The following is a 14,092-nucleotide window of genomic DNA, read 5'->3' on the forward strand; positions in this document are numbered from 1 at the left end:
TCTTAAACATTCCTGAGGTAAATAACATAACATTACATGAAACAAAAGAACTGCTGCTGCTTACTATTTTTACATGAGTTTGTATAATAATAGCAAAATGGATGAATCCTTGCAGAGATATGAAAACTATTTTTTAATTGCACAATAAAATATAAATACTAATAAATACATTCATCATCTCGAGTATGTAGCCTACATAATATCAATGCTACAAATAGTAAAATGGCATATTTACGTGAAGCAAACCATAGTATTTAATATAATTAATAATAATTATATAAACTTTCACAATGCACAAAAGTACAGTAAACTCGCCCATGTTGTCCATTGTCTTTCTGACTCGTGACACTGCGCGCAATTGCAGTTGGGTGATTTTCACTTTCCACTTTTGGCAAAGTGATGTATTGATGTTCCCTGATTCCCCACGGCGTTCGCGGTGCCCTTCAAACTGAACATGTTTGCTCCAATCGGAATGGAATCTCACTTAAAATGGTGAACACCCTGTGAAGTCCACTTCGCAGTCCACTTACTGCCAAATGGAACACATCAGCGGTTGGTTTACGTTCCTTGTTTTGTGTTATTGTCCTATAAGTTGTTTTAATTTGCATAAACTGATTGATTCTATCAGTTACACACCCCAATGTTTTGTACCACAATATGCCAAGAAAGTATTTTTATGCATTCAAGAATCGGGTTGATTGCGATGAGCTTTAGAAAAGACAGAAACGCAACAAACGCCAAACTAGTCCATATATGTATATTAAAGCTTCTCATCTTACAACAGATTTAAGAATATATCAAAATCAATCAAAATGAATTTTGTAATCTTCTATAGTTATCCTCTTCGTTTCATTTAAGTCATTTGTAGAATCCTGTTGATAAAAACAGTCCTAAAAATCATTTTAGATTATAGCTGCTTTCTTGAGTTCACTGCTTTAATGATTTGTCGTTATTTTTGCTTGTGTGAAACCTGTTATGAACATGATGATAATAATTATAATAATACAAGCTATACAAGCTTTGGTCAAGCATTTCTTGATCTAGTCTTATTTAAGAGAGAAGGTAAATGTAACAAGATTCAAAGTAGGGAAGGAAGGAGACGGGAACTGGAAAACATTTAAACATTTAATATAAATAATAACAGCCGGCGGCCTCTCACGGCCGACCGCCGGTGAACAAAACATAAATACAAATGTAAAACATGTTCGGGCCCGGTCCTCTCTCTTTGACGGTCTGGTCGCTCGTTCTCTTTTATGCTCCCAATCTCCTACATGATTCGAGCCCGGTGTGCGCTGTAGCGATTTTAGCTGCATGTTAAAATAAGGATGAGTTTAACTCACCAAAATGAGATTCTCCACCAGATCTATCAAGATCAAATACATGAAATGAGTTATTTAAAACGTCAATTTCAGTCAAGGAATTAGTTTAGCTCAAAGGAAAATACGTATAATAATCGTCATTACACATACATATTTTACAATACTAATTAGCAGTATAGTGATAAAAATCCTATATGTATTCGTCCAGCAAATGCATTGATGATTTATACACCAACGTTATCTCATGACCATAAGTAACGTGACTTTACCAAACAGAATTAAGAGCAGAGGTAGCATAGATCGAAACACAGTTTAAGTGACCGTTTGTGAGCGTGAACACAGAGAACCCATCACAAATGCCTTTATGGTTTTTATTAAACTCTACTCTACATTGTAAACATAATGACAACAAACAAATACATGAAACAAACGTGCTAGGAAGCACAGAGAGAGAGGGAGAGTGAGAATGAGACAGAGTGAGAGGGCATGGCCGCGAGGCAGGAAAAACATGTCTGATATAATAAGATTCAGACATGGAAGGAAGGAGGCAGGAACCGGCAAACATTTAATAAGTTTTAATATAAATAATAACAGCCGGCGGCCCCTCACGGACGACCGCCGGCGAAATAACATAAACAAACACAAATACAAATACAAACGTAAAACATGTTCGGGCCCGGTCCTCTCTCTTCGATGGTCCGGTCGCTCGTTCCTTTTATATGCTCCCAATCTCCTACGTGATTCGAGCCCGGTGTGCGCACAGCTGGCGCTCATTCACAATTACTCACCGGACTCGAACCACGGTCTCGCCCCACCTACTCTACTAAATCTGAAAACCAATAAAATCATCTTTAACAAAGAGGCATGCTCTTAACGGAGCTACTCTATATTTAGAGACGAATACTTGCAATCTCTGTGTTGGACCAATATCGTATGCGCGTGGATGGAAATCTTGAATGGTTTCAGAATGCAGTCCTGTTGAAACGCTGAGTTTGGGTTCTGAGTCCAAAGTTCCATGGCCTAATGGGACTCCCCAGGGGGGGAGCCCCAAGCGGGGTGTCCCTTGGATTGTCCTCCGTGTCCTCTTTCTTTCTTTCCCTTCCAATTCCTAATTCAAAAAGCTATCTAACTGAAGTGGATCGGTGATGGCGTTTTAAATGCATACCTGCCCTGCCCCCAGATGGTCTGCGGGCCAATGCCATGAAAGTGATTAGTTTGCCAGAGAAAGTTCCTTTGTTCCTCATGGCGCCTCATTTGCATAGTTCTGACAGTATCGTAAGTTTGCATTTAATACCTAAACTTAGTTATGGACATAGTATGAGGTATGCTATGGTTTTATAACATAGCTCATCATATAGGAAATTCGGAGAGTTGTAGTTACATATGAAACATGAAAGGCATTGAACTGTGAATCATTCCAATGTATGAATACATCAAATAAACCCTAAATCAAAACTTGTATATTCAACAGTTACAGAGTACTTAAAATGGCATGAGCGCCAACACACAACCTAGACATTTAGATACATTTACAGAAAAGGTTAGTTTAAATCAAATAAAGTTCCTATTTGACAGAGAAGTTCTCTGCTTAGCCTCAGATGTTAAGTTAGAGATGAGACAAAGACTTATCACCAATGCTTTGAAGCTAAGGAGTCGTAAATATCCTAGAGAGGAACCAAATGGTCATCACACTCTCTGTGAGAGTTCAAAAGACCAAAACCAGACCCATGGAGCCATGCTTGCTATGGTCTTTTGATGATGGTATCTAGAAACCAGGACAAAAGGGAGTGAGGCTTTTCTCTCAATGATCCAGTCACTACAGCGCACAGCTGGCGCAAATTCACAATTACTCACCGGTCTCGAACCACGGTCTCGCCCCGCCTACTCCACTACAGTAAACTTCTAGAAAATATGTTTTTTTTGTTCTCTGCCATGTCTGCAATTTTTTTGGTGTGTAACAGCTCAATACTGTATATGTGCAAAAGACTTTGTAACTGGGTAATGTAATGTAATGTGTAAGGTGTATTTTGCTTTAGTTTTTTTTATTTATAGACTAAGATTTACAGACTAATTTTTAATTAATTAAATGAATAAATCGTTCAAATTTATTTATTTTTTATCTCTTATTGAAAGCGATATGCAATAATTCTGTGTGGGCCCAGAGTTCAAATTAGCCAGAGGGCCCAGAAGCCCTAGCGGCACCCCTGCACACAGCTCATCAGAAGACAGAGAGTGAGAGACTTACAAGCTTCTGTCTGCTCCCGGTCTGTGTTTGAGCTGCCTGTCCACGCGCCTGAGTTACATCCACCAATGATTAATAAAAGATCATTCATACAACTAAATTAAAACTGCACATAGGCTGAAATGCATTCCGTGTTTGTCTATCAACAAACATTTCAAATTGTATTTTAAACAAGAAATGTAAATTAGGATATATAGATTTGAATGTTCTGTTTTGTCCCGTACCACAGTTTGAGAACCACTGCACTAGATTAACTATGGCAGAGAGACCAAACAGTAAACTAACAAAGCGGCATGTAAGTTAACAGAGTCGCACAACGGACAAAAAGCGCTATTGAGGACAGCTCACAGGATGCTTACATTCTGTACGGCAAGCTCAAATTCAGAGTCTACTCCTGATGCAAGCTGAAGCGATTCAACTTATTTTATGTTATTATTTAGGGAATAGGCTCAATATCACGTTGATAAATACGTTATAGTTTGCTGTAAATGAAAACAGTTGGGAAACAAAAACCATGTGATCTGTGCGTACTAGCTCTTAAAGGGACAGCAGCATAATAAATATATATGTTTTAATGCTCATCAAACAACAACAAAAATAAGACAAAACACTCTCGCTGCTCCTCACTTATCAACTTTAATAACTTTAATATCATTTTTTTTACCTTTTTGATCTATATTTCATTATACTGTGAAGATTATGAAGTGTTATTTTACATTTGACTCCTTTATTCAGTTTCTGTACCTGATAACCACAGTTAAAGTCCCAGTGAAATAACAAATGACAGTGCCTTTTTTCATGAAATATTGCAGCGTTTTTTTGTAAATAGTTTATCAATGTGGGTCATTCTTAGGACTGGAAATCGTTTGGTCCCTCATGATTCGATTGAGAATCGATTCCTAGGCTCACGATTCGATTCATAACACATTCTCAATTGGGATCTACTTGCTTTTGTTGGCAGCGGTTTAGACATTAATTGCTGTGCGAATTTTGTAGCATTACATTGTAGCAAAGTGTCACTTCTTCAGTATTGTTGCATGAAAACCTATGATAAAATATTTACAAAAATGTGAGGGGTGTACTCACCTCAGTGAGATACTGTATACAGTTAAGTATTTGCCGGCCGCTACATTAGAAGTATATTGCACTTCTATGAAAATTCTTACGATATTGCCTTGACTATTGGCTAGTCAGCATGAGGTGTGTAAAGCTGGTTACGTTGGTCCGCTGGGGTGAATCATAATTCATAACATGAACAAGACGTTTGTGACCTGATTTCTACATGCAGTAGTAATCTACCAAATCACACCATTCTTTTCAATTCATCACATCAACTGGAAATCAAATGTTTGTCTTTGCGGTTAGTTGACTGGCAATGAGTGGCTTTGTGTCTGACTTTTTAAATGTATTGTCGTGTAGGTGTGTGGTACGCTAACTGGAAGTTTTGTGGTCTTTGTGTGTCTGTGTAGATGTGTAGCTTTCTTGTCTATGTCTGTGTGGTTTCCCTGCTTGGAAGTACACACGCTCATAGGTACAAGCACACACACACACACGTACGAGCACACACACACACACACACAAACAATGCAACAGGACAGGAAGTGGCGAGCTTTGTCTTCCGTTTGAAGTGACAGCTCTCCTTAACACTTTCAATTTAATATCTATTGAAATCTGTATTAGTACTGTATGTGCTTAGATTTACATCCTGATACGTATTCTTTTTACCAAAGCATGAAATGGATATCTGAGAAAACACAGTATTTGGTAAACAAGCTTAAACTGGCGAGATCATAGGACTGCAGATTCAATTATTCGCTTTCAGAATCAATTATTTCTAAGAATGCTCACGCATACCTAATCAGTCCTTGGTTACAGAAGCTTACAGTACACATGGAAATACAGCAGAAGGACCCAAAATATTGAAATAAATATGTAATGTTTAAAACACTAAAACTATGAAATCAAAACACGTTAATAATGTTGCATGTAGTTGAGGTTTATTGTTGTATTACTAGCAATACATTTTATTCTTTTATTTTATCTACATTTTTATTTACTTTATGCTCGGTTTTTCTTATTGGGTTCTCAACATGAAATCCATTTTATAATCTGGCCTCTGAAATAAAACTTCACAATATGTGGAAGTGAGCTTGAATCTGTAAGACATGAAAGCATCTGCGGGTGTTTGTCTGACATGTGAGCATGAGATTGAGTAATAAATGAAATGCATTGGTTTTAGGGATGTTCATGTTGACTGTGTAAATGTTACCCGATAGTAAAAAATTGATTTATGTTATGTAAAACCGATTAAAGTTATCAATATATATATATTTATGTAAAACTGATTAATGTTATCAATTAAACGATTTAAAAGGTATGTTTATTTTTTTCTGTGAAATAATATTGATATTAAGTTTTTAATTGTAGTAATAATAGGAATAATTCAATAAAACATTGTTAAATAAATATTAAATCATAAATGTTTTTTTGTTTTCTGTATGGTGAAAGAAAAATATGTTACCTCACGGAGACCTATGTATGCAAGTAAAACGATGGATTATTAAGCTCTCAGTGTTATCAAATAGGCCTATTATTTTGGCTGATTTAATTATTATTATACAAACGAGTAGAAAATGTGCTGTGTCACATCATTTAATCCAATTGAAATCAGACCATGAATAGAAATAAGTTGCGCTTATGTCTTATCTGTTTTGGGAGACTAGCGCATGGAGACTTGGTATGCGGAGCCAGGACTCCAGGCGCGAGCATGACTCTGCTTGAGAGAGATAAGCCGTGCATGTTTGCGATGTAAAAACAGCTCATCCGTCTAGTTTTGGGGATGCGCTGTTTTAGTAACGCGAAACCACGAGTTTCAAAAGCATTCAAACACAGGCTGCGCGTGCTCGTGAAATTTAAACTTCCATCTGTTTAGTTTGCAGACGCCATGCTTGGGTAGATGCGCAGCGCGGGGCACTCTGGTGCCACGGCTTGGCATGTAACTGAGGTAGTATCTCTGCCAGCCACGGTGCTTAGGGCCATCCAGGAGCTATAAGGGAGCTATTAGAAGGATAGACAGGCACTTCTCTCTTACACTGGTCAGTGTTGGAATTATCAGGCACTGAGCAGGAAAGGTATAATTGGGCCATGGGTGGGCCAGTGCGTCCATACCGAGGGGCCCTTTCAAGTCCTTTAGCGAGAAGAACACATGACAATTGGTGTTTCTGCACAAAGCAAGTAGATCTACGGCAGCCTGGCCAAATCTCCTCCCTATCATGCCCACAATATAAGGATGTAGACGCCAATCTCTGTAGAGGAAGGTCTGCGCCTCTGTTCAGAATACATGGAACACCAAAAGCTTGTGAGCTAGAGCGTGAAGATTCGTTGAGCCCAAACCACCCTGCCGATTGATATATTGACCACCGCTGTAGTATTGTCGCTGCTTACTAGCACATGAGGTCCCCGCAGGCGAGGCAGAAAATACTTCAGAACTTTCCATATGGTCTGGAGCACTTGATCATTTAAGTGTGCTGAACATAGTCTGCTCGGCCACAAACCATTCACCATTCCACCCCCTGGTTCCCTGTGCGTAAAAGTCCCTCCAAGTCCCTCCAATGGCGAAGAGCTGTCGGCTGTTACAGAGCAGCAGAGATCGCATAACGGGCTGAAATGGAGAGACAAAACCCATTTCATGAATGCTTTCATTCCCAGGTGTCCCAGAGGCAACACACAGCTCATTAGAGAGAGTGCGCGTTCCTGGGAGAGACACGCTCGCATGGAGACCGAGTTCAGCTCCAAGCCCAGGAAAATCACACTCTGACTGGGTGTAAAACAGACAAAAAGTCTGAGGGCTGAGTGAAAGTACGAAAGGAAGGAGAGTAAATTCGTAGCATTTGCCGAGATAGCCGAAACGAAGAAACGTCCTGTGTGGCGGATAAATGCATATGTGTACCAGTCGTTCTGTTTTATGGCCGGCATCCATATCAACCTGTAGCCCAAGACTGGTTGCCCACTTGAGCTAGCCAGGGTTGAGCCTGGTCGGTACCTGGATGGGAGACCTCCTGGGAAAAACAAGGTGCTGCTAGTGTAACGGAGGCCATCTAGTAAAGTTCTGTGCAGTGTGTAAACCTCACTTCCCGACCTCAATGGACACTCTAGCGACAGACGCTACAGACTGTGGTCTGGAAGAACACAGTCGCTTCCTTCAGATTCTGATATAACGAATGCGTGGTTCAAGTTTATTTTTAAGTACGTTGCTGCTCCTGTGGGTGAAACATTTAGCATTTGTTTGCTTAATTTCACTGTGGATTCCTGTGAACGTGGCGCTTGTTTTGCGGAGAGACTACAATTAAAAAGTGTTCAGTGCAGTCAATATTGGATCCGACAGGAATAGCGCCACAACCTTATGTCATTAAAACACATTTGTACTATGTCTCACTACTGCTTTGTAAGAGATTACTTGATATGTCCTGATACCAAATTCACAGAAGGCTCCAACTAAGTTTACTACGCAAACTGCTATAGAAATAAAAAAGCAGTGGGCATTTACTTCCAAGTCCAATAAAACAGCGTTTGTCGAGACAGCCATAAAACCCAGGTAGAAAATTGCCTATTACTCATTGATTTTGATGTTTTCAAATGTAAAAACCATGCAGACTTCATTAGTAGACCTCATACAACAGTTTAAATATTAAAAACGTCCAGTTCAGGACACCTTTAAAATTCCAAAATTCACCTCTGAACATCATGGCTTCCTAATCATTCTCATATGAACCAACTGGTACATTAAATAAGGTGGTGTGTGGTGGGTGTTCTGGCACAATATGGCTGCCGTCGCATCATCCAGGTGGGTGCGGCAGATTGGTGGTGGTTGAGGAGATTCCCCCCTTTGATGGGTCGGATTTATATCTTGTTTAAATCTGTGGATTTAAATCTGTGAACATCTCTGATTTACATCTGTAAATAAGGTGTCACAGGCAATCCTCAACTGTAGCGGTGTATTATTTCGAAGTCTGCGTTCTACGTATGTCGCATGCGAAGGCGTATGCGGCCGACAAACGCAACCTCCAGAGGACGCAGCCTTTGAAATGAGAGTCATCATGTATTTGTTTTATTCCAGTTTAATATTAAATTCTTATCAGTTTATGGCTAATGTTCGGGTTAAGAGCGCCACTTCTCGGTTAGAGAAATTAACTGATTTGAGCATCCCTAATTGGTTTCCTTCCTCTTTCTTCTGTCATCTCACATGCACACGTACAAACAGTGCCAAAAAAATTGGCTCTGTTGACATAACAAGTCCGTTAAATGTGTACAGATGCCTTTTCGGAAACCCATGAGGAGTGAAAAGAGTTAATGTGACATAACAACCCACAGAGATTTGTTTCACACTATCAACTGTATTATTCAGGAAGTTTTGAAAGTTCTCAAACTCAAAACCGCACGCAAGATGTGGGTCGTGCAAGACTGTCAATATGGCCTCCTCAAAGATGATCAAAACAATGATCATTTTTATTAATCAATATTATGAAATAATATTAAGCTCCCATTGCACTTTTTTACCATTATGCCTTAAGTTTTATATTCGAGTCTTCTTTTTTTATGCTCATTATTTTGAGTGGTAATTCATTTTTACTAAAAGTAAAAGATTTTTGCATTATCGATATGATATTTAGAGATTTGTGCTTAAAGGAATAATTTTGAAATAACAAAATGTTTAATTTATAGTTTACTCAACCTCATGTCAAGCCACATATAGCTCAATATGAATCAGTTTCTCTCACAGATGTGTTGTTTTGGCTCAGAATATATATACTGTATATATTTATATTAACCCACATTTGGATAATGTATGTTGATGATAACATGAGAATGTTTAAAAAGATATTTGTTTGCCATTCAGTTGATTGAATATAATGTGAAAAAGTGATGAATAATATTACAATGCTAAAAATTCATGGTATTGACATGACATGCTTATATTCATCCATTTCTCTCTCTCTCTCTCTCTCTCTCTCTCTCTCTCTCTCTCTCTCTCTCTCTCACACTCAGAGAGAATATGGCAGTATGGATCCAGGCCCAGCAGTTGCAGGGAGATGCTCTGCACCAGATGCAGTCTCTCTACGGGCAACACTTCCCCATAGAAGTGCGACACTACCTGTCCCAGTGGATAGAGAGCCAACTCTGGTATGTGACATCACTGAATGTGAACTACCCCTGTCATTTTGCATTTGTGTAATTTATCAGGGCTATTATGGGTGTATGTTTTTTCACTCTCAGGGATGCAATAGATTTAGAGAACCCTCAGGAGGAGATTAAAGCAAAGCGTTTATTGGACAGCCTGATCCAGGAACTACAGAAGAAAGCCGAGCATCAAGTGGGGGAAGATGGATTCTTGCTAAAGATCAAATTAGGACATTACGCTTCCCAGCTTAAGGTAACAAACACATAAATTGTGGTTGAACTTGTTCTTGTGTGCAATTCGGGTAGGACAAGTTAAAAATAAAAATAATTGCTTGATTAACATGCCAGATTCTTCATTTAAACACGCCCATAAGCTCCTGTATAAAGGTTTTTACTCAAACACATAGAAACTCTTGTCAAGACCCAACCAGTGGAAATTTTGATTGCTCAGCTGGTAATATATTACCACTTAAAATAGCAACAGTACACTCGAAAAGAACATGCATAAACAAATGATTACATATAAAATAAGGGGTAATAGACAAAATGAATCCCATTCTTCGGGACACTGCAACCTTTTAAAGTTCTTAACAGGTATCTTGAATTATCAGTACAAAAAGTTCCACCCCATCCGCCGGCTGAAGAGGGATGGCCCACAGGAACATCACTGTAGAATACTGTAGATCGTAAAGAGACCTAATAATATGAATGCACGTGTTCGGCACAAATGCCATGTGTTTGTGGGACATATCAATTCATAATAAAAAAGTGTTTTAAAGAGAACAGGACAGTAAGGAAAATACAGACGCAGCCTCTGTGTTTACTGTCATTAGTGTTGTGGGACGTACTAGCATGTGTTCAATTAAAACAAGAGACGGTAGATAGAGGCGTGTGTTTATTTAAACCTGATTGCGTGTGTGTTTGCAGAGCACATATGACCGCTGCCCCCTCGAGCTGGTGAGATGCATCAAACACATTCTGTACACAGAGCAAAGGCTTGTGAGAGAGGCTACGAATGTAAGTGAACCCACAGTATTGTTGGAAAGTCAATTGACAGTTCATTTGAATTAACTAATGAAAATGTAATACTCATAAGATTCTTTTGAGTCGTCATCATCCAGATGTACTTGCAGTTTTTGTTGTTGTCTGAAGTAGTTTAGTAAAAGGAACACAAAAATTACACTTATAGTTAGTGAACCAGGCAGGTGAACATGATATTGACTTTTATGAGCTTCAGAAGTTGAAACTGCCTTTTTGATTGATGAGCGTACACATGATCTATTCCCACCAAGAGAATACTCCAGTGTATGAGGATAAAAGGGGAAATTTCAGATTTGATTAGATCAACTGACATAACATGAATCATAAAAGTAAGATGTCAGTAAATGAAGCGCATACTCAACACATGAACATTCTCACCTACCACGAATGAAGAACACAAGCAATATTTTGCTTGTTTAACAAACAAACTCACCCTCGCCTCACCCATGTAATTTGCATATGCACAACGTTCAGTTGAAAAAGCTCAAAACTGAAACTGTTCTCCATGAGAAAATACTTAAAACTACACAAATCTTAAAGGGCAGTACAATAACTATCAATTCAATGAGATCATGAGAGCTTTAGTTTTATTCAACTAAGCATTGCGGTCGAGAATATAAAAAAGTTATTTTGAAACTCTTGACCGTGAGGTGCCAGACTTGGTTGTCATTCATACAGTATGTGTCTGTGGTTGTGATTAGCAGTCGAGCTCACCGGTAGGCGGGCTGATTGACAGCATGTCTCAGAAGTACCATCAGATAAATCAGGTGTTTGAGGAGCTCCGAATATTGACGCAGGACACAGAAAATGACCTCAGAAAACTACAGCACAACCAAGAGTACTTCATTATACAGTACCAGGAGAGCCTCAGAATACAGGGTATGTACACAACAATCCCACAAAACACAAAGTCCTCATATTACAAAAATATATGCACAGCTTTATACTAAACATACATGGATTAAAGTCAATAGCAAGACAAATTTTGCCTCGTAGTATTCAGGTCAAGTCACCTTTATTTATGCAGAGCTTTATAAAATACAGATCGATTCAAAACATTGTTGCACAAACAGGAAACCAATCATCAATATTTTTTATTAAATGGTTATGCACAATTCTGGGCCGGTAATACCTGATCAGCAGATGCTACACAAATAATAATTGTTCCGTGAATTTGGGCTGTAAGCTAAATGTTTGGGAGTTGTCATTTATTTGATACTACTAATAGCTCATTAAAATAAGTCATTTTTTTAGCCTTGGCACGCTTGTAATTTCTTGTAAGAATTTTATATTCAAAGTTGAAAAAGAAAATCCTAGATTGCTGGTTGATAGCATCACAGCCCAATTTGCACAGATGGCTCTTGTACATGTAACTATACAGGAATATTGAAGTTGTATTAGTAAAGCTCATGTTCGTGAACGAAACTTTCTTCTGTGTTGCATGCAGCCCAGTTATCGAGTCTGGCCACGCTGCCCCCAGCAGACCGACAGCTACGAGAGCCCAGTCTGCTCAGCAAGAGAGCCACAGTAGAGGCCTGGCTGACCCGAGAGGCCAATACCCTGCAGAAATACAGACTGGTACATGCATGCCAACAACACACACAATCCTTCAATAAAAAAAGTTTAAAACAGTGTTTGATAGAGTTTCTCGATAGAGGCTTGATATGTTGTGCACAAAAATACAAATTCCACATGATATGAGTCATATTCAGTAGCTCACTCTACCTAACCGCGTTTTAATTCATCAAAGCAAGTTTATTTTAAGCTCACAGTATGCACAGGCCTCATTTATCACTCGAGAGGAATGCAGTTCTTTTAATAAGTCAAGTACATATGTGTCATGTCTGTGTGATGTTATATGAGCTTACGCGTTTGTGTGCGCACAGGGCCTGGCAGAGAAACACCAGAAGACGTTGGCATTGCTACGGAAACAGCAGACGGTGATTCTTGACGATGAGCTGATTCAGTGGAAGAGACGTCAACAGTTGGCTGGCAACGGTGGGCCCCCCGAGGGAGGACTGGACATACTACAGTCATGGTACACACACGCACACTCTAAGACAGTTATGTAAACAATGACAAGCATGTGCGTTTGCACAAAACATGCGCGTTTACATCACACACCCACACACAACAAATGCAGGGAGCAGATATGTCTGCTTTTGTTATTTCAGAGTATGTGTGTGTGTCCACATGCACAGGTGCGAGAAGCTAGCTGAAACCATTTGGCAGAATCGGCAGCAGATCCGGAGGGCGGAGCACCTGAGGCAGCAGCTGCCCATTCCAGGCCCCATCGAAGAGCTGCTCACCGAACTCAACAGCACCATCACTGATATCATCTCAGCTTTAGTTACCAGGTGTGTGTGTGTTTGAGAGAGAGAGAGAGACTGGTGCTGGAAAGTGTTCAGCAGGAACATAAGAACTCAATGATTATGATTTCAGTCCTTTTCACATGGGATTATGGGTACTGTAGCAATGGCAAATGTACATTTGCGCACTTTTTTCCCCATTATGCACTCTGAAAAATATCCACTCAGAATTCGGCCAACACTATTGGTTGATAGTTAATGGGAGTGATTTCACAGACGGCTACAGAGATTGGTGGTCGCAAAGGGCAGAGACACAACCAACGCCCTTGCTGTGTATGTGCGTATAAGTGCTGCCCATTTCTAGACATTGTTAGAATTTCATTGATGACCTCAAAGGGCATCTCTGTACATCTACGTCGTATTGGTCGTCGACTCTCCCAGGCACGCGCTACATACAATGTGTGTACATGTGTGTATTTGTGTTTCTATGCATTTTCTCCCCCGATATCGGTTTCAGTATGTATTAACGATTAAAAGACATCGGCCACATAACAACACAAAACAAATGTTAATGTTGCAGTGTTTCACAATTTGTGAGAGTGATGAACATCACATGCCAATGACAAAGATCTCCCAGGGCTTAATAAATGAGGAGTGATGCATTACTCACCCTGCTTGTCTGAATTTGTGAGCAGTTTCAACAGAGGCCGTGTCGAAGAGATTCATCTAATGTGATACACTAGGGAATGTCCACAAACTTCTCTCTTTTACCACAGGAGAAGAATGCAGGGGTTCATTCAAGTGTGCGTGGTGCCTCAGGCCATGTAGTCACTGGAACATTGAGCTTAATGGGAGCAGTGCTGCTTTTAAAAACCATCAGTGCCTGAGTTTATTTTCATCACTCTCACATGTGTAACTGAACGATGTGTGCGTGTATTAGCCAAGCTTTCTAAACATATTATGTTCTTTAACTAATAACACTCAAACCCATTGTGCGTCTACAA

General features: G+C 39.5%; 1 protein-coding gene across 2 annotated transcripts in view; it reads left to right on the top strand.

The window, feature by feature from the left end:
• stat5a (signal transducer and activator of transcription 5a) overlaps positions 1 to 14,092 on the top strand; it is a 64,044-nt gene that overhangs the window by 35,493 nt on the left and 14,459 nt on the right. The window contains exons 3-9 of one of the 2 annotated variants that reach the window (XM_056752502.1): positions 9,607 to 9,741; positions 9,835 to 9,991; positions 10,666 to 10,755; positions 11,484 to 11,658; positions 12,227 to 12,357; positions 12,666 to 12,817; positions 12,981 to 13,136. In XM_056752502.1, the coding sequence (XP_056608480.1) occupies positions 9,614 to 9,741; positions 9,835 to 9,991; positions 10,666 to 10,755; positions 11,484 to 11,658; positions 12,227 to 12,357; positions 12,666 to 12,817; positions 12,981 to 13,136 (989 nt within the window). In that variant the 5' untranslated portion in view covers positions 9,607 to 9,613. Of the gene's footprint in view, positions 1 to 9,606; positions 9,742 to 9,834; positions 9,992 to 10,665; positions 10,756 to 11,480; positions 11,659 to 12,226; positions 12,358 to 12,665; positions 12,818 to 12,980; positions 13,137 to 14,092 lie in introns of both variants that reach the window. The other variant, XM_056752501.1, reaches the window with a different exon arrangement.

The sequence above is a fragment of the Triplophysa dalaica genome, chromosome 7 (assembly GCF_015846415.1).
Source record: "Triplophysa dalaica isolate WHDGS20190420 chromosome 7, ASM1584641v1, whole genome shotgun sequence".
In the NCBI taxonomy this organism is placed as follows: domain Eukaryota; kingdom Metazoa; phylum Chordata; class Actinopteri; order Cypriniformes; family Nemacheilidae; genus Triplophysa; species Triplophysa dalaica.